At 43.2% G+C, this 21,566-nt stretch overlaps 1 protein-coding gene across 4 annotated transcripts in view; it reads left to right on the top strand.

Annotated features, from left to right (window-relative positions):
- APTX (aprataxin) overlaps window positions 1-21,566 on the top strand; it is a 66,104-nt gene that overhangs the window by 24,477 nt on the left and 20,061 nt on the right. For all 4 annotated transcript variants that reach the window (XM_056569814.1, XM_056569807.1, XM_056569806.1 and 1 more), the window contains 3 exons: window positions 7,871-8,173; window positions 11,717-11,779; window positions 17,632-17,858. In XM_056569814.1, the coding sequence (XP_056425789.1) occupies window positions 7,871-8,173; window positions 11,717-11,779; window positions 17,632-17,858 (593 nt within the window). The remainder of the gene's footprint in view (window positions 1-7,870; window positions 8,174-11,716; window positions 11,780-17,631; window positions 17,859-21,566) is intronic.

The raw sequence follows: 21,566 nt of genomic DNA, 5'->3' as shown, positions 1-21,566 counted from the left end.
CTCAAATCCAATGCTCCTTCCCTTCCGAGCCCTCTAGTGCACCCACAGAGCACTTTACATCCACATATGAGGTATTTCCTTACTTGAGAAAAATGGGGTTACAAATTTTTGGGGAAATTTTTACCTATGGGTCTACAAGAACATGTTGTTGTAAAAAAATGAAGATTTTGAATTTTCTCCTCCATATTGCTGCAGATAAAGGGTTACCAAACTTTCTGAATGTCATTTTGAATACTTTAAGGGGTGTAGTTTTCATAATAGGGTCCATTATAGGGTATTTCTAACCTAAAAACCATAAAATTCACTTTGAAAGAAACTGAACTGGTCACTAAAAAATTCCGATTTTGAAATTATCGTGAAAGATTTGAAAATTTCTGCTAAACTTTGAAGCCCTCTAATGTCTTCAAAAAGTAAAAACATGTCAACTTTATGATGCCAACACAAACTAGACATATTGTATATGTAAATCGATAAATAATTTATTTGGAATGTCTACCTTCCTTACAAGCGGAGAGCTTCAAAGTTAGAAAAGTGCAAAATTTTCAACTTTTTCATGAAATTTTAATTAAATTATGGACGAAAATTTACCAGTAACATATATAAAGTAGAATATGTCACGAAAAAAACAATCTTTAAAGCAAATGAATATGTTAAAGCATTCCAGAGTTATTAATGCTTAAAGTGACAGCGGTCAAATTTGCAAAAAACGTCTGCGTCCTTAAAGGGGTACTCTGGTGGAAAACATTATTTTTTTATTTTTTTATTTATTAATTTTTTTTTTTTTTTTTTTTTTTTTTAAATCAACTGGTGCCAGAAAGTTAAACGGATTTGTAAATGACTTCTGTTAAAAAATCTTTACCCTTCCAGTACTTTTTATCAGCTGTATGCTACAGAGGAAATTCTTTTCTTTTTTGTCTTTTTTTTTCTTTTTTTTGCTCTCTGGTGACACCTGATGCGCATATCAGGAACTGTCCAGAGCAGGAGAAAATCCTCATAGAAAACCTATGCTACTCTGGACAGTTCCTGACACAGACAGAGGTGTCAGCAGAGAGCACTGTGGACAAGACCAAAAAAAGCTAAAAATTCCTCTGTAGCATTCAGCTGCTAATAATTACAGGAAGATTTTTTTTAATAGAAGTAATTTAACAAATCTGTTTATTTATGTTCATTAAAAAAAAAAAAAAAAAAAATTCCACAGGAGTACGTCCTGACACCCTGGTTCTTAAGGACCCAAGACTTACCTGTACACCCGTGGGAATTTCGGTCCTTTCTGCGTGCCGGGCAGGGACTGGACCGGGGTGACTGCTGAATATCTATCAGCAGGCACCGCGCACAAATGCCCAGGGGGGTCAACAGACCCCCACCCCCCCCCCCCCCATGTCGGCGATCGCGGCAAATTAATTTGTGCGGTTCCGGGTCATTACAGGTCTATGGTGACCCGGAATATAAGGGGGTTGCGGTTGTCCAAGACCACAATAGGCTGGGCAGAACGGGGAAACCGACAGGGACCGGTGCCGAAGTCCACTTACCGATCTGCGGAGGCTGCGGTCGATGGGGATCGGCGGACGGCGATGTCGTGCGGCTGGATCCCTGGATCCTACGGAAGTCGGTGAGTTGCCTAGCAACATCTGGAGGGCTACAGTGTGAGACCACTATACAGTGGTCTCTAAACTGTAGCCCTCCAGATGTTGCAAAACTACAACTCCCAGCATGCCCAGACAGCTGCTTGGGTATGCTAGGAGTTGTAGTTTTGCAACAGCTGGAGGTCTACAGTTTAATGCCCACTGCACAGTGATCTCCAAACTGTAGCCCTCTAAATATTGCAAAACTACAACTCCTAGCATGCCCACACAGCAGTTTTCTGTCTGGGCATGCTGGGATTTGTAGTTTTACAACATCTGGAGGCACACTGGTTGGAAAATACTGAGTTAGGTAACAGAACCTAACTGAAAGTTTTCCAACCAGTGTGCCTTCAGCTGTTGCAAAAGTACAACTCCCAGCATGCACGGTCTGTCAGTACATGCTGGGAGTTGTAGTTTTGAAACAGTTGGAGGTTCCCCCCCCCCCCCCATGTGAATGTACAGGGTACATTCACACGGGCAGGTTTAAAGTAAGTTTCCTGCTTGAAGTTTGAGCTGCGGCAAATTTTTCGCCACAGCGCAAACTCCTAGCGGGAAACTCGCCGTAACCCGCCAGTGAGAATGTACTTTAAAAACACTACACTAAACTAACACATAATAAAGGGTAAAACACAACATATACACCCCCTTACACTGCCCCCCCCCACCCCAATAAAAATGAAAAAGGTATTGTATGGCAGGGTTTCAAAAACGGAGCCTCCAGCTGTTGCAAAACAACAACTCCCAGCATTTCTGGACAGCCACTGACTGTCCAGGCATGCTGGGAGTTTAGCAACAGCTGGAGGCAACCTGTTTGGGAATCACTGGCGTAGAATATCCCAATGTCCACCCCTATGCAATCCCTAATTTAGTCCTCAAATGCGCATGGCGCTCTCACTTCAGAGCCCTGTCGTATTTCAAGGAAACAGTTTAGAGCCACATATGGGGTATTTCCGTACTTGGGAAAAATTGCGTTACAAATTTTGGGGGGCTTTTTCTCCTTTTACCCCTTATGAAAAGGAAAAGTTGGGGGCTGCACCAGCTTGTTAGTGTAAAAAAAATAAAAACATGCTGGTGTTGCCCCATACTTTTTATTTTCACAAGCGTTAAAAGGAAAAAAAAGACCCCCAAAATTTTCAACGCAATTTCTCCTGAGCACGGAAATACCCCATATGTGGGTGTAAAATGCTCTGTGGGCGCACAATAAGGCTCAGAAGTGAGTGCACCATGTACATTTGAGGCCTAAATTGGTGATTTGCACAGGGGTGACTGATTTTACAGCGGTTCTGACATAAAAACGAAAAAAGAAACACCCAAATGTGACCCCATTTTGGAAACTACACTTCTCACGGAACGTAACAAGGGGGGTATAGTGAGCCTTAACACCCCACAGATGTTTAATGAAAATTCTTCAAAGTTGGATGGAAAAATGAAGAAAAAAAGAGAACTTTTTTCACTAAAATGCTGGTGTTACGCTAAATATTTCATTTTCACAAGGGAAAATAGGAAAAAAGCCCCCCAAAATGTGTAACCCCATTTCTTCTGAGTAAGAACATACCCCATATGTGGATGTAAAGTGCTCTGCGGGCGAACTACAATGCTCAGAAGACAAGGAGCGCCATTGGGCTTTGAAGAGAAAATTTGTCTGGAATTGAAGGCCACGTGTGTTCACAAAGCCCCCATAGTGCCAGAACAATGGACCCCCCCCCCCACAAATGACCCCCATTTTGGAAGCTACACCCCTCACGGAATGTAATAAGGGGTGCAGTGAGCATTTACGCCCCACAGGTGTCTGACAGATTTTTGGAACAGTGGTCCATGAAAATGAAAAATTTTATTTTTCATTTGCATAGCCCACTGTTCCAAAGATCTGTCAAACGCCAGTGGGGTGTAAAAACTCACTGCACCCCTTATTAAAATCTGTGAGGGTTGTAGTTTCCAAAATGGGGTCACATGTGGGGAGGTCCACTGTTCTGGCAGCACGGGGGACTTTGTAAACGCACATGGCCCCTGACTTCCATTCCAAACAATTTTTTTTCCAAAAGCTCAAAGGCGCTCCTCTTCTGAGCATTGTAGTGCGCCAGCAGAGCACTTGACGTCCACACATGGGGCATTTCCAAACTCAGAAGAGATGGGGTTACAAATTTTGAGGGTCTTTTTCTCCTATTACCCCTTGTAAAAATGTAAAATTTTGGGGGGAAAAATGCATTTTAGTGAGAGTTTTTTTAAAATTCATTTACACATCCAACTTTAACGAAAAGTCGTCAAACACCTGTGAGGTGTTAAGGCTCACTGTACCCCTTGTTATGTTCCTTGAGGGGTGTAGTTTCCAAAATAGTATGCCATGTGTTTTTTTTTTTTGTTTTTGTTTTTTACTGTTCTGGCACCATAGGGGCTTCTTAAATGTGACATGCCCCCAAAAACCATTTCAGAAAAACTCACTCTCCAAAATCCTATTTGTCGCTCCTTCCCTTCTGAGCCCTCTAGTGCACCCACAGTGCACCCACAGAGCACTTGACATACACACAAAAATTGGGTCTACAAGAACATGCGAGTGTAAAAAATGAAGATTTTGAATTTTCTCCTTCAATTTGCTGCTATTCCTGTAAAACACCTAAAGGGTTAACAAACCCTTTGAATGTCACTTTGAATACTTTGAGGTGTGCCGTTTTTATAATGGGTATTTCTAATATGAAGGCCCTTCAAATCCACTTCAAAACTGAACTGGTCCCTGAAAAATTTTGATTTTGAAAATGTTGTGAAAAATTGGAAAATTGCTGTTATACTTTGAAGCCCTCTGATGTTTTCCAAAAGTAAAAACATGTCAACTTTATGATGCAAACATAAAGAAGACATATTGTATATGTGAATAATCAATATATAATTTATTTGGAATATTCATTTTCCTTACAAGCAGAGAGCTTAAAAGTTAAAAAAAAATTCTACATTTTTAATTAAATTTTGGAATTTTTCACCAAGAAATGATACAAGTATCGAATTTTTTTAACCACTAACATAAAGTAGAATATGTCAGGAAAAAACATTCTCTGAATCAGAATGAAAGGTAAAAGCATCCCAGAGTTATTAATGATTAAAGTGACAGTGGTCAGATGTGCAAAAAATGGCCGGGCCCTACACTGAAAATTGGCTGGGTCCTTAAGGGGTTAAGGTCAAAATGAGCTGCGTCTGTAAGTGCGTATAAATGTCATTGGTGGATGCACATTGCAGCACCATGATGGGTATAAACATCAGGTTGATCTCGTGGGTACTGCCCAGTGTGCGCATGCAGGAGGAGCTCAGCTGTAGCACACAGCCGCACCGCAGGGACCAAAGTAAACTTCGATCCCGGCAGTTTAACCCCTTAAGGACCGGGGTTTTTTCCGTTTTTTGCATTTTCGTTTTTTGCTCCTTGCCTTTAAAAAATCATCACTCTTTCAATGATAGGACTTATTGATTGCTTTTTATTCATTTTTAAATTATATAAAAAGTGACCAAAAATGCACTATTTTGGACTTTGGAATTTTTTTGCGCGCATGCCATTGACCGAGCGGTTTAATTAATGTTATATTTTTTTAATTCGGACATTTCCGCACGCGGTGATACCATATGTTTATTTTTATTTACACTGGTTTTTTTTTTTTTATTGGAAAAGGGGGGTGATTCAAACTTTTAATAGGGGAGGAGTTAAATGATCTTTATTCACTTTTTTTTTCACTTTTTTTTTGCAGTGTTATAGGTCCCATAGGGACCTATAACACTGCACACACTGATCTTCATCATTGATCACTGGTTTCTCATAAGAAACCAGTGATCAACGATTCTGCCGCATGACTGCTCATGCCTGGATCTCAGGCACTGAGCAGTCATTCGGCGATCGGACAACGAGGAGGCAGGTAGGGGCCCTCCCGCTGTCCTGTCAGCTGTTCGGGATGCCGCGATTAGCCGCGACTATCCTGAACAGCCCGACTGAGCTAGCCGGCCACTTTCGGCTCAGCTCTGAGCGTGCGGCTAAAGGGTTAATAGCGCGCGGCGCTGCGCGCTATAACCCCGCGTTATATCAGGAGAGCAGGACCAAGGACGTACCTGTACGCCCTTGGTCCTTAAGGGGTTAAGGGTGCGTTCACACTGAGAAAATCAAGAGGAATTCACGCTGAAAAATTTACATGCCGAAAAAAGAATTTTCAATTCGAGTGGAATTGCCCGCGGAAATGGGGGAGAAAGAAGTGAAGGGTTTTTCAGCCATTTCCGCGCAAAAACTATGTCGGGGGGAATTTTTTTTTTCAAGCGGAACGGAATTCAGTGTCGGAATTCCGCTAGCAGAATTTCCGCAGTGTGAACAGGACAGCGGAAAAAGCATTAAAGTCAATGGACAGAGGAGATGTGAAATAATTTGGAGCAGCGAATTCAAGAGCAATTACTGGAGTAAATTCCTCTTGAATTACTCCGTGTGAACGCACCCTAACACTTAAATTCACAGACTATAGCGACCAGAATGTGTAAGGAGTTTGACAGAGGGTGTGAGCGGCCTCTGTGTCTCCAGCAGCACCCGGCAACATGATCGTGGGGTGCTGCTTGTTACCTTGGCAGCCGCAGGTCTGCCTTCAGCTCCTGCCTGTGGAACACTGATAGGCAGCAATCCCCTGCAATGCTTTGGAATAAGTATAAATAAAAAAAACTTAATAGAAAAAAAATATATATTTAATAAATAAAAAAAATAAATGGAAAATAATACATTTATTAAATACTATTTTACAAAGGCCCCATTCATATAGCATTTCTGCAGTTCTGTTAGAGGTATCCATCAGCATCACGTCAAAAAAGTGATGCAAACACATACTGCAGCAGCCTCATTCATTTTCTTGGCTTGAACAGAGTCACCTAGTGACTCCATTATGGCTGCTTTCTGCTACCATACGCTCATTTAATGGTGCATATACAATAGCGTAGTCTGCTGCACTATTTTGTCCTGCCATATTACCATATACTAGCAGGAAGCGGCCCTAACAGTGTCACAAGTTGACTTGTGCCACAGAAATGAATGGGGACAATGCAGTATACATTGGCAATACTTTTTTGACGTGATACTGACAGATACAGACATACTGCACAAACACAAATTCTAGATTTCAGTGGGGAGGGCGCAGCAGTGCTCAGGGAGAGGATGGCTAGAAGGTTGGTGAAGTGTTCAAACTAGAGACTAGGGGGGGATGGGAGCTACAATATAGAGGGGGGGGGGGGGAGACCGAGTGTAGATTGATAGCTTAGGGATAAGTAATAAAACAAGGGTTAAGTGGCGAAAGGGATTAGATCAGAAAATTGATAAGAGGAATGGAAGTATGAATAAAAACATCAGGTGTAGGTATACTAATACCAGAAGCCTAAATAAAAAGATTGAGGAACTGGAACTATTAATGTTAGATGACTATGACATAGTGGGGGTAAGTGAGACATGGCTGAATGTGAGCTATGACGGGATGGGTAATCTGCATGGTTACAGCCTGTTCAGAAATGACCACATGAGTAAGGAAGGGTGGATGGGGTTGCTTATATACATGTTCACACATATACTTTGCTGCAGCTAATCATCTGCACTCATACTCTGCCTAAAGTGCAGATTTCATCCACAAATACTTGCTGATCACATGATATGAGATTACCTGCAAACTTTAATGCAAGTAAAGTACTCTACATGTGAGCATAACCTAATGTGTGTGCTGGCATCCCAGCTGTTCCCTAACAGCAGACTACTGGGGAAAATGTTATTGCATGCTGGATTTTAGCATTAAATAAAAGAAGATTGTCCGGCACCTACAGGACTAAGGCTGCTGGGTTATGACTAACGGAGGAGTGTGATGGTAACGCCCGGGTTGCAGTTGATAGTGGTGGTGCGATGCCCGGTAAAGTTCAGTACAATTACTCATACAGAAGACAGGACAGCACTCACCGTACAACTTAGCTTTATTCAGGCATTCTGGTTGTGACAGGCAGGTACAGTGGTGGAGGCGGGGCATGAAACCGGGACAGACTGTTTCACGCTTTCACAGCTCTTCCTCAAGCCGGTGTGCATCGTTACAAACCTACAGTATTAAAATGTATCGTATGCTGCATTTCATGTATTAATGTGTATTATATAATGCATTTGGAGGAGTACATTAGCTGCTGTACTATATCCTGTCCTCTTAGTTATTGGTTCCCATTGACCATATTCAGTCTCGCAACAATAATTTTAAATTATAACTTATTTTGTTTAGATGGGAACAAACCCAAGCAGTGTTGACTCTGTGGACATCAGTAAAGATCAAGAAGTCAAGTTAAAGCCTGGCCAAGTATTATACATTGTAAATAAACTGTATCCTTACACAGTAGAGTTTGTTAAAGATGCAGGAACCTGTGGAACCAAACATGTCCCAGAGACCATAAAGAGCAAAACGAAAAGGTCTTATGATAGTTCACAAAATGATCCCTTGGGGATTTCAGGGAAATGTCCCAAATCAGAAGCAGATGATGTACTGAACAGCAACAAGAGTAAAGAAAAGCCAAGGCCTTCTTCTGAGGTATGTAACCGAGCAATGCTGCGTAAAATCTGCTTCTGGAGGATTGTAAAACTTAGCCAAGCACATGTTTTTATTTGATTAGAGAAAGCAGGTAATATGTGTTGTCTGCACACATTAGCTGTAAAATTCTGTAACACTTTAGTGCTGTAACACAGCCCCCATTACATCTCCAACTTGGGTCAAAAAGGAGCATGTTGTGTGTTATAACAAAAGCTTCCATCTTATCTGAATTATAGAGTTACCACATGAACCAGTCTACAGCATCTTCACAAGTCTGGAGCCAAAGAGCAATGGGATACACTGATTAGAGATGAGCGAACTTACAGTAAATTCGATTCGGCACGAACTTCTCAGCTCGGCGGTTGCTGACTTTTCCTGCATAAATTAGTTCAGCTTTCCGGTACTCCGATGGGCTGGAAAAGGGGGATACAGTCCTAGGAAAGAGTCTCCTAGGACTGTATCCACCTTTTCCAGCCCACGGGAGCACCGGAAAGCTGAACTAATTTATGCAGGAAAAGTCAACAACTGCCGAGCCAAGAAGTTCGTGACAAATCGAATTTACTGTAAGTTCAGAACCCAGCACACACTCCTTGGGCCATTTTTATTTTTGCCTGTCTTAGGGTGCATTCGCATCACTATTTTGCTATACGGTTTCCATATTCGAAAGCAGTATACTACCGTATAGCAATACATATACACTGATCTCCCATACAAAAATGTACACAACAAGATGTATCCGGTTGTGTACATTTTTGTACTACGGTTTTGTGTCCATTTTTTTCTGTTTACAAAGGATTTTGTGTCCTTTTTTATAAAAAAAACTTATACGGTTTTTATAGCATTGCAGTCAGTGGAAACTATATTGAGTACACAATTGCACACAGTATTGTCAGTTTTTGAGGGATACATTTTCCAAAAAAATTAAATAAAATCTGATTCAAAAGTATGGCAAACTCATGATGTGAATGTAGCTTTAGGTGTGAAACTGCCCTATTGTGCATTTTCACCAGTAGTTTAACACCACACAAAATCATATGTTTTACATCAAATTCTGGTTTTGCAATGTACACTGCTCAAAAAAAATAAAGAGAACACTAAGATAACACATCCTTTATCTGAATGAATGAACTAATCGTATGAAATACTTTCGCCTTTACATAGTTGAACGTGCTGATAACAAAATCACACAACAATTATGAATGGAAATCAAATTTATCAACCCATGGAGGTCTGGATATGGAGTCACACTCAAAATCAAAGTGGAAAACCACACTACAGGCTGATCCATCCTTTGATGTAATGTCCTTAAAACAAGTCCTGATGAGGTGGTGGATGGTCTCCTGAGGGATGTCCTCCCTGACCTGGACTAAAGCATCCGCCAACTCCTGGACAGTCTATGGTGCAACGTTCCATTGGTGGATGGAGCGAGACATGATGTCCCAGATGTGCTCAGTTGGATTCAGGTCTGGGGAACAGGTGAGCCAGTCCATAGCATCAATGCCTTCCTCTTGCAGGAACTGCTGACACTCCAGCCACATGAGGTCTAGCATTTTCTTGCATTAGGAGGAACCCAGGGCCAACTGCACCAGCATAAGGTCTCACAAGGGGTCTGAGGATCTCGATACCTAATGGCAGTCAGGCTACCTCTGGCAAGCACATGGAGGGCTTTGTGGCCCCCCAAAGAAATGCCACCCCACACCATTACTGACCCACCGCCAAACCGGTCATGCTCGAGGATGTTGCAGGCAGCAGAACGTTCTCCACGGTGTCTCCAGACTCTGTCACATGTGCTCAGTGTGAACCTGCTTTCATCTGTGAAGAGCACAGGGCGCCAGTGGCAAATTTGCCAATCTTTGGTGTTCCCTGGCAAATGCCAAATGTCCTGCACGGTGTTTGGCTGTAAGCACAACCCCCACCTGTGGATGTGGGGCTCTCATACTACCCTCATGGAGTCTCTTTCTGACCGGTTGAGTGGACACATGCACATTTGTGGCCTGCTGGAGGTCATTTTGCAGGGCTCTGGCAGTGCTCCTTCTTGCACAAAGGTGGAGGCAGCAGTCCTGCTGCTGGGTTATTGCTCTCCATGGCCTCCTCCAAGTCTCCTGATTTACTGGCCTGTCTACTGGTAGTGCCTACATGCTCCGGACACCAAGCTGACAGACATAGCAAACCTTCTTGCCACAGCTCGCATTGATGTGCCATCCTGGATGAGCTGCGCTACCTGAGCCACTTGTGTGGGTGGTCGACTCTGTCTCATGCTACATTAGAGTGAAAGCACTGCCAGCATTCAAAAGTGACCAAAACATCAGCCAGGAAGCATAGGAACTGAGAAGTGGTCTGTGGTCACCACCTGCAGAACCACTCCTTTATTGGGAGTGTCTTGCTAATTGCCTATATTTTCCACCTGTTGTCTGTTCCATTTGCACAACAGCATGTGAAATTGATTGTCAATCAGTGTTGCTTCCTGAGTGGACAGTGTGAATTCACAGAAGTGTTATTGACTTGGAGTTACATTGTGTTGTTTAAGTGTTCCCTTTATTTATTTATTTTTTTTGAGCGGTGTATCATTTTTTTCCTCTGGTAAAACAAATGCACCTTTAGAGTCCTCTTTTTTTCAAAGGATAGTAGGGGTCCGTTAGTAAATAAAGGTGCAGCCACTTAGTCTAATTATATTAATGTCTTAAAGGGGTACTCCAGTGGAAAACATTTTTAAATCAACTGGTGCCAGAAAGTTAAACAGATTTGTAAATGAGTTAATATTAAAAAATCTTAATCCTTCCAGTACTTATCAGCTGCTGTATGCTCCAGAGCAAGTTGAATTCTTTTCTGTCTGTCCACAGTGCTGTCTGCTGACACCTCTGTCCATGTCAGGAACTGTCCAGAGTAGGAGCAAACCCCCATAGCAAACCTCTCCTGCTATGGCCAGAGGTGTCAGCAGAGAGCACTGCTGGAGTACCCCTTTTAACATACAAATGACTGTCTCTTCATGACCAATCCTCTGTCAAATGTAATACTGCACAGAGGTCTCTTATGGGTGTATTAATTCACATTTAGTGTGGGGTGTTTTTTTAAATTTTTAAATTTTTTTATTTACTTTTAATGGGACTCAAAACGGAAGCAATACAACTTGGTTTGTGCCGCCCAAGCTGCACAGCCACGTGCAGTTTTGCAGTGAGGTTTTTTTTTTAGCAACATGGCTTGATGCTTTATCAGTTAGGTCCAAGACCACAGAAAAACCCAATCTGTCTACCACACTAACATGCAATTTACCTGCAAAATTGTGCATTCCCAAAACTGTGCTGATTTTCAGTAAAACCACTGTGGTTTTATTGGCTGGTCCAATTCTATGGATGTATAGCTGCCACAGTCCCTTTGATAAGTTTTGTAAAATACCCATAAGCATTATTATTTATTATTATTATTATTATTATTATTATTTGTAATGGTTTTAATGTTAAAAGGTCTAAAAACACAGAACAACATTTTTATGTTACTGGATACCATGTATTTTGTGCTAACTTGTACTTTTCCCTCGTTGAATAGGTTAAAGGCCAAGGACACTGGAGTCAAGGTTTAAAGGTTTCTATGCAGGATCCAAATATGCAGGTGCCACTCGTTTTATATAATACAGTAACCATTCCTGAAAGTTATGTTCATTGTTTTCCTGTACATATTTTTACAGTTTAGTGTGAATTGTGGGGTGTGTTCTTTTGAATGTTGTTTATTCTGAGCATATCTCTCAGGAGTGAGCGTCAAAGATCCCCACTTTAAATGGGGGGCTAATCTGCATTCATGAATGAAATGTCAAAATACACAGGAGGAATCCAAGGCTACCCTTTAGTGATAAGCTGGCTGTTGGCAATGACGCTAGATCCCATTAAAATGGCGCTAAGCTGCAATCCCACACACACTTTATAGACCAGAAGGATTGTTCTATTTTGTTTTATAATTTTGTGTAACTCCCTTCCCATAGTTTTTCTTCTGGTTCATCCATGGGTTCTAAGTGTCCATTTTACCCCCTGTCCCTGCACATCTAGTGAAGTTTGTACATATTGCAGCATATTTAGAGGTAGTTTGTCATTTTAGAACCTATTGTATAAATCTGTGAGAAAATGTCAGTATTGGTGTTTGTAACTTCATATCCAGTGCTTACACTTGTTTCAGTACCCTTGATTTATAATATTGCTTTTGTGCTGAATCTATTATATTGTGGTGAAGAGGTTGAGTATACAGTACATTTGAAAATTTTTAGATCCTTCAATGTTTTTCACATTTTGTTAAATTGCAGTCTTGTGCTAAAATAAAAATTGCCCCCCCCCCAATCATTCTGTCCTCAATACCCAATAATGACAAAGTGAAAACAGACTGTTACAAATCTGTGTTAATTTATTGAAAAGGAAAAACTAAAATATAACATTGACATAACTATGCAGACCCTTAGTTGAGGCCCATTTGGCAGCGACTACAACCTCCCGTCTTTTGGGGTATGATACCGCAAGCTTTGCACATCTGTACTTGAAGATTCTATGTCATTCTTATGTGCAGATCCTCTAAAGCTCTGTATGGTTAAATCAGGACAGATGGTGGAAGCCATTTTCAGGACTCTCCAGAGATGTTCGAGTTGGCCACTAAAGGACATCAAGAACAAGGAAGAAGACTGATTAGAAGCACAACTGGGTGTAACCACATGTATACTGAGGACATTCACACAGTTGTCCCTTTACCTCTCCTGTGTTGTCTTGGCTTGTTGGAGGTGAATTTTCAGCTCAGTCTGAGGTCCAGAGCACTCTGGATCAGGTTTTCATTAAAGGGGCACTCAGTCGCTAGACATGTTATCCCCTATCCAAAGGATAGGGTATAACCTGTCTGACCACTGCGGACCCCTGCAATCTCTACATTGGCACCCCTGTCATCCGGTGCATTGAGTGAACTCCTCTCCGTGCTGGATGACTGGCGTACACAGCTGCCACGCCCCCTCCATTCAGGTCTATGGGAGGAGCTGTGACGACTGTGTACTAGCTGTCACGCCTTTTCCTATAGACATGTGTAGGGGCGGAGTACCTTATTATAATTTTTTTTTTTTTTTTTAAAGCTATCTCTTTCCCTCAACCCTGACCAGTCTTTATGTCCAAGCCACTGAAAAACACCCCCACAGAATAATGTTTTCACCAACATGCTTCACTGTAGGGATGGTATTGGGCAGGTGATGAGCAACCTCTTGGCCGACTTTCATGTGTTATTTACTGAGTAGAGTCCTCATTCTGGTCACTCTGTCATACAATCTTTGGTTCTCAGTATGTGACCATTTGTGCTTTTGGTCACCTCTCTTAGCAAGGCCATTCTCCAATTACTTCAGTACTTCCACTATGCTTTTAGGAACTTTCAGTGCAGCAGAATTCTTTTTGTATCCTTCTCAGATATAAGGCTACACACAATCCTGTCTATGAGCTTTACAGTCAGTTCTTTCAACCTCATAGCTTGTTTTTTGCTCTGATATGCATCAACTGTTAGGTCTTATATAGACAGGGCTGTGTCTTTCCAAGTCATTTCCAATCTACTGAATTTACCACATAACTGATCCTATCAGAATGAAGGAATACAGATGTGAGGTAAAGTTGTGTACCCTTTTGACATATTAAGGAGTAACTGTAGGGAAATGTACAACAATTATAAATATAACAATATATTTTATATACTTATAAAACAGTAATTACATTTTTAGCAATATTGCATAAAAGACAAATGTGATAGATCACCACATCATAAAAAATACTTCTACATGGTCCACATATATAAAATAATCATGTAAAAGCCCTTCCACAAGCATATTGGGGGAAGACTGGACTTTTCAATATTTTTGTAATCCCTTGGATTGATACTAAGAGCTAATATTGCCAATTTCAATACCACGAACAATCTGCTAAGTTGCATTTTATCTGATAAACGGGGGCTATGCAATGGCCCTTTAAGTTGTGCCAGCCAGTGTCCGTGTGGTCTCCATTTCCTGCCTGCCGTGCGCACACCTCTGAGGCTCTGTATTTCGCTTCCAGTGTGAGGTTTGGAAGAATTGCCTGGTGGTTCAGTGATCCCTCTTCCAGTCTATGTTTGGTTGGTTTCTTGTTCACTAGGTTGCCTACTTTGCTACTCTACTTTGCTACTCAAGTGGCCTTCGGCGTTAGGTTCCCGATCAGTGACTTTGTGTGTTTCCTTGACCCTCATGCGGTCAGGGGGGCCAGATGGGGCAGCACGAGTGCTCCTAATCTTCCCATTGTCTCTGCTAATGGATTCCCTACCTGAGGCTTTCATCCCTCTTGAGGACGTATCTCCTCAACTGTATGTTGCAGTGCATGCACTTTTTAGTAGACTTTTGTCTTCCCTATCGCGTGAGTCCCAAGTTTTTCTGGAACGTCCACTGCTTCTCCATGCCTTTCTTGGTATGTTTTTGCTGGGGTTGCTGTTGTCGTCCCTGGGGCTTGGCACGTACTGTACATGCGCTCTTCTTGGCTGCTTCTTGTCCCCTTCTCCTCTGGGAAGCTGGTTGCAGTGCATTGCTACTGCCAGTATGGTATCTGCCCTCTCCCCTTCCTGTATGTGGTATCTCGCTGCTTTCTGTTTTTTCTCAGAGCATTCAGGAGTAGGTTCCACCGGCTATGCCTGTGTGTCCGAGGCTTCCTATGGCAGCCTGATTTTTTTTTTCTTAGCTACCTGCTGTTTTGACAGCCTGGGTTCTCTCCTCTGCTTGAGGAGTTTATGCAGTCAAGTCTGGCTACGGCAGTTTGGCCATCTGTAGTTCCTGTCGTAGCTCTTCTCCTGCCTTGGTGGAGACCTCCTGGATGGTGTGTCCATTTTTTCCTCTGGCTCTGTTAGCTGCGCCGTACTGGTCCATTTTTCTGCTGGAGTGGCCTTCTGTGCACGGATCAGGGGAGTTCCGGATAGGCTCCTTTTTCCCCTCCCCCTCCGATCATGTCCTACGGCTTTTGCCTCATAGTCTACGGTTCCGTTCGGACTGCTGGGGTCCACGGCTTGCTCTTCTTCTTGTTCTGCCCTCTTCATTTAGGGTTCCCCTGCGCTGGGGAGTCTTCTTGCTCGGCCAACTTCCTGGACGCCTTGGGTGTCCCTTTCCTTGGTCGGCCTTTCTGTCCGTGGGGCTGTGGTGAGGTTGGGGTCTCTTGCATGCAGGGCACTCCTGCCCAGCTCCTCTCCGCTCCCCTGGGGGGGCGGTCTCGCTGAACCACACACTACTTGTGGTCTTGTCTAGCAGTTTCTTTCCCTGACCATTTCCCTGGGCGGGGGTTGCTCCAACATTTGACCCTTAGGGGTTCCAGGACATCCAGTTCCCATCTCGCCTGCTCCAGTATTCAGGGATGCGGCTATTCCGGCTCTCAGGGATGCTCCTTCTCAGGACATTCCATTCCTGGTTTGGCCTTTGCCCTCGCTTCTCCTCCTTCGGGGTCATTCTCTCCTGCGACGGAGGGCGTTCCGATCATCCGAATTACGCTGATCTGGCCGAAATTCGGCTTCTGTGTGGCCGTCTTTTCCTCGTCCTGCTTTTTTTCTGCGGTCCAGATTGGCTGCCTTCTCTCTTGGTCCATTGCCTGTGGTCCGGGAACGGTGGTTCTGGAACCTGTGCTTTTGGTTTCCGGTTGCTTTTAGTATGCTCCATTCCTCTCAGCAAACAGTTCTCGTCTTCTCCCTGTTTTCAGGGGGTTCTTGGTTTCCATCGTGCTTTCCCTTCCCGTACGTACGCAGATCCCCCTTGGTGTTTTCTCGCCTCGTTCTCTTGCATCGGTCCATTCTCTGCATGAGGTTTTCTTGCCGTTCCTCTTCCTCTGTGTTTGCCAGTCAGGATGGTACTCTGGTGGGTTATGTGGCTTCCTTGGACTTGAGTTTCTCCTGCTTTCCAGGATGGTGTGCGGTTCATGGGGGTCCCGAGCCAACCTTCTTGTTCACCTGTGCGGCTGATGGGTCTGGTCTCTGCATGGGAAGGTGTCTTCCTTGGCGTCCAGGCCTCCTCCATGGGTTGTGGGGGCTTCCAGGCGCATACTTCCTAGCTCCGGTTGCCTTGCAGCCAGGGTCTCGACCCTAATACTTTAGGCAATTGTGGTTCTCTGGAATGGCTCCCTTTCTCATGTGGTGGTTATTTCCTTCCCCGGGGACTGCTCTGGTACTTCCCACGGTTCCTGTGTCCCTCAATGGAGCCGACTGAGAAAAGTAGATTTTTATTTTTTATACTTGTGGTAAAATCTCTTTTCTCTGAGGATCCACCAATTGGCTGTCAGGTAGCAGGCCTTTTTATTTTTTTTTATTTTTTTCCCCAGTTTTAATAAATGAGCAAACCTTTCTATAATTCTGTGTTTTTAAATTAAAATTTTTGTTAAAAAATTTGGGATATTGAGTGCAGAATGATGGGCGGAAACTTTTTTTTATTTATTTTATTTTAGTACAAAGTCCCAATACAGTGAAATCTCCCTTAGCGGATATCCCCCCAATAGCGGACAGTTTTTAATTCCTCGGCAGAGTCCCATAAGACTTAATGTATTTGCACCCTCCGAATAGGGGACATTCCCAGTAGCAGACGCGTTCACACCCAATAAGGGACAAAACACCCAATAGGGGACAACTAGGCTTATGTGCTGGCCCTACCTTGTACACAGAGCCGTCGTCGGGGGTACAGCCAATACCCCAGAAAGGAGCCCAGGCCCCCGCTGCAGAAGCCCCAGCACAGAAGCAGAAAACCGATGTTTAAACAGTGGTTTCCTGCTTCTGTACATCCGCCAGCCACATCATTCCACACACCCCCCCCACCCCCTCCTTCCCTGATTTCCCCCCGTACCACTTTATTCTCCTGTTAAATCATCCCCCCCCTTTATTACCCCTGTCCCACATCATTTTCTCTTGATCTCCCCCTGTGCTATTTAATTCCCCCTTTTTATTGCTCTCTGCCAAATTCATCACCCCCTCTTTACCACTCCCTGTGCCATTTTATTTCCCCTGTGCCACTTCATAAAGGAGCATTGGGTGATTTACACAGAGGCTAATGAAGGCAGAATGAAATGGCACAGGGGGTAGGGAGGAGATTATTTTGGCACAATGCATGGGGGAAGAAGGTGGCACAGGGTATAAAGGGAGGATGAAATGATATGGGGGGGGGGAGGGATAAGGGTAGATTAAACAGCACTGGGATATTCTACTGTAATATTGCTTTTTATTGTGTTTTATAGGAAATTACACTCTGGAGTGAGTACAGTACAGTATTCCGTCATTTAGAAAGAATTTTTTGCCTTTTTCCCAATAAGGGACATCTCTCAATAGCAGACACATTTTTATTCCATTCAGTGTCCACTATTGGGAGATTCTGCTGTATAACAAAATGTGAAAAAAGTGAATAGACCTGAAAGCTTTCTGAATGTGTCGTATACTAGCTGGTATTCAGCTTGACATATTGTTATTTAACACAGGTTCTCAAAGATGACAAAGTTGTGGTTATAAAGGACAAATACCCGAAAGCACGTTACCACTGGCTGGTGTTACCATGGCAGTCTATCTCTAGCCTGAAGATGCTGTGTACAGAACATCTGGAGCTTCTACAACACATGCATGCAGTAGGGGAGAAGATCGCAAAGCAGCATGCAGATGACAGCAAAGCACAAATTAGGCTAGGCTACCATGCTATTCCAAGCATGAGGTAAGATTATTTGGGGTCTCCAACTTGGTTCCGTTTTAAACCGGTATATGTGTGTGTGTGTGTGTATATGTATGTGTAAATATATATATATATATATATATATATATATATATATATATATATATATATATATATATATATATATATTTACAGATATGAACTATGTAGCATCTGTATTGCATTAGTATTTCTATACAGATGCATTCCTATAAAAATCTATTTCCATACACTTCAGTGGGTTATTTTTTATTTTTATTTTTTCATCTGCAAAATGGCTTTAAAGCGGGGTGTGGTCTGACTGCATAGTGCTTGATCTCTGGTTCTAGTGCCTGTTACTTCAGCAGACATCTGCATTTTGAGGAGGCAACAGCAGTTCCAGAGAAATGTATAAACTTCACGAGATGCAGGACCTCTCTAAGATGGCTCTGAGCTAGAGACATAGCTCGCTATCCCGCTTTCCCAGACCGATGGAATAGTGTCACCTAGGACAGTGCCCCTGGTCAAATTCTGATCCTGTTCTTCATTGCAGACCGTTGATGGCGGTGCTGATAGAGCTGTCTTGGTGCCTGAGCACCAGAGCCCTACTACTTCTTCCCGTGTGGCAGTTCACCTCACCTCAGAATCGCCAAATAATTTTACTCAGTGTAAACTTAGACTTCAAATGTGCCCGTTTTATCACAGTGGATCAGGCGGATTTGTTAAATCTGGCACATCTGTAGCTTGTAGAGTTCTAGTTTGCACTAACTTTTAGTGTGTCATATGGTAATGTGTAAAAATGTTGGCACATTTTGGGGCATGCTGCTTTCAAGGTAGGCCACACCCCTTGTCAAGTGAGGATTATTTTGCTGTTCTTTGGTGTACACCGCATAATAAAGGAGTTTTTTGTTTGCCATGCACCACAATTTTGGTGCATGCAGAGCCAAAATTTTGGCACACCAGGCATAGCAAAACGTAGTGTGTCTTCCTTCTGGGAATGTGCGAATGTGCTACTGCAAACTGACAAAGAACTTCCTTTACTGAAGGTAGCTTCCATTCAAATTACATCATATGGCTGTGTCAAAACTTTAGATTGGTCGGGGTCTCACTGAGACCCCACCCGATGAAAACTTTTGACAAGCTGAAAGTCCAATATTTTTTTTTTTTTGTTTTCACAAATGACAGTGTTGCTTTAAAGAGCATTTAAAAACCATTAGGTGCCACTGTAGATCAAGTTATTTTCGATCTAGATACTTTGCATATATATAGTATTTTTCTCCATGGAGCATTGAGTGGCTTGTAAGACTTCTTTTGTCAGTTTGTACAATAAGAGGCTTAGCCCTTTCTTGGAAATGGACATATAGTTACATCCACTGAGGGCTACCACTGTATCAGCGCGCATCATACCCTGTGGGTCCCGGTTGCTGTCAGCAACCAGGATCCACGGCTAATGCCGGACATTGCCGATCGGGCTGCTGTCCGTCATTAACCCTTTAGACACCACAATCAAAGTTGATTGCAGCGTCTAAATGTGGTAAATTTCCATTCTCGGCTAGCTTAGTGGGTTGATCGGGACTGCCACCGCATCCCAATCAGCTGAGAGGATACCGGGAAGTCTCATGCTTTCCTCCCTGCTGTCCATTCGGTGCTCCAGCTATGCCAGACTGAAGCAGTGGAGCACTGATAACACTAATCAATGCTCTCCTATGGAGAACAATTGATCAGTGTATGCAATCTAAAGATTGCATGTTATACTCCCCTATAGGGACTAAAGAAAAAATTGTTAAAAAAAAAAAAAAAAAATAATATGCATTAACCCCCTCTGTAATAAGTTCAAATAACCCCCCTTTTTCTAATTTTAAAAAAAAATTAAAAGTAAAAAAATAAAACCTAAACATGTGTAGTATCGCCACGTGCGTAAATGTCCGAACTATTTTAAAATATAATGTTAAACTGCACGGTCAAAGGCACAGGCGTAAAACAAAATTCCAAAGTCTAGTAATGCGGATTTTTGGTCACTTCATATACTAGAAAAAAATGAATACAACTCTATATAAAGGTGTCATCAAAATAAAAATGGTCCCGATAAAAACTACAGATCACGGCGCAAATAATGAGTCCTCATACATCCCTATATGTGAAAAAATAAAAAAGTTATAGGGGTCAGAAGTGGACAATTTTAGGCAAACTCATTTTCGTACAAAAAGTTTGAATTTTTTTAAAGTAGTAAAATAAAACCAAACCTATATAAATTGGGTATCCTTTTAATTGTATGGACATACAGAATAAAGATAATGTATCCTTTTTACCAAAAAGTGCACTGCGTAGAAACTGAAGCCCCCTAAAAGTTGCTAAAGTTTCATATAGCCCGCAACTGCTTTAGGTGCAGTGATCAGTATTAGATCATGGTATCTGAAGGGATAATGGCCATTATGGGTTATAGCAGCTGGGATACGTAAGTCATTGTGCGCTAAGTCTCGGGGCACCATGATGTACATTTACGTCATGGGCCCTCTAGGTGTTGAACTTTGGTTACATGCCTGATGAAGCCTCTTATTGTACAGAGCCGCAATGGGTTGCACATTAAAATTTCACTACCAAGATGCCAGAGTTGCTTTATCTGAGTGACTCTTGGTGAATATTGGATGGTCGAATGCACCCAGTCACTGTAGAGACTTTTTTTGTTTGGTCCAAGCCTAGAGCGGTTCATCTAATTCATTTATCTATCTATAATCAAACTCTTTGTGTTAGGGATCGACCAATATCGTTTTTTTAGGGCCGATACCGATAATCGGTGGATAATCGGTAGATATTCCGGTATAAGTTATCGGCTATTTATCCCCCCGCGACACCGCTGCAGATCATTGATTTAAAGTGGGCGCTTTAAATCAATGCACTGCAGTGGCTTTTGCGGTGCCACAGGCCGCCACCCGCTTCTCTCCCCCTGCCTGTCCGGGGGTCCTGAGACCTATCACCGCCACTGCTCCCGCCGCCGCAACCGCCCCACCGCACCGGCCCCATCCCAGAACCCTGACTCACTTTCCCAGTTGCTGCAGGGACCGTCTGGGGAGGGTGGTCCGGGCCATCCATCCTTCCTGTAGTGTCCGGCGGCATTCCGGGTGGAGGGTGAACCGGTCCGGGCTGTCCTTCTTCTCTGGGGGTCCTCTTCTCCACTCCGGACAGGTTCCGGCCTAGTAACGCTGCATAGACGCAGCGACGCACCTGACGTCACGGCGTAGCGGCGTCTATGCAGCGTACTAGGCCGGAGCTTGTCCGGAGTGGAGAAGAGGACCCCCGGAGAAGAAGGACAGCCCGGACCGGTTCACCCTCCACCCAGAATGCCGCCGGACACTACAGGAAGGATGGATGGCCCGGACCACCCCCATTACGGGTAAGTTTAATATTTTTTTATTGACTCGGAGGGTGGGGGAGGGGCCCCGACCGATATAGCAGTATGGGCAAAAGTCCATACCGTGGGAGAAAAAAAAAACGGTATCCGGTTCATTCCGGTATACCGCCCAGCACTACAATTGGGGGTGCGATGCGGCGGGTCGGGGGGGGGGGTTTGGCGCGATCGCGGTGGGGGCGGGGCATTATCGGCAAGGTAATTGCCGATAATGACCAAAATCGTGATTATCAGCCAATAATATTGGCCATACCGATAATCGGTCGATCCCTACTTTGTGTGTCAATGTATGTTCCAGCATCACTTTTAAACGGCTGGAGATTTTT

This window comes from Hyla sarda, chromosome 1, assembly GCF_029499605.1.
Source record: "Hyla sarda isolate aHylSar1 chromosome 1, aHylSar1.hap1, whole genome shotgun sequence".
NCBI lineage: Eukaryota > Metazoa > Chordata > Amphibia > Anura > Hylidae > Hyla > Hyla sarda.
Note: the sequence above shows the minus strand (reverse complement) of the source record. Positions and strands in the feature narration are given on the sequence as shown.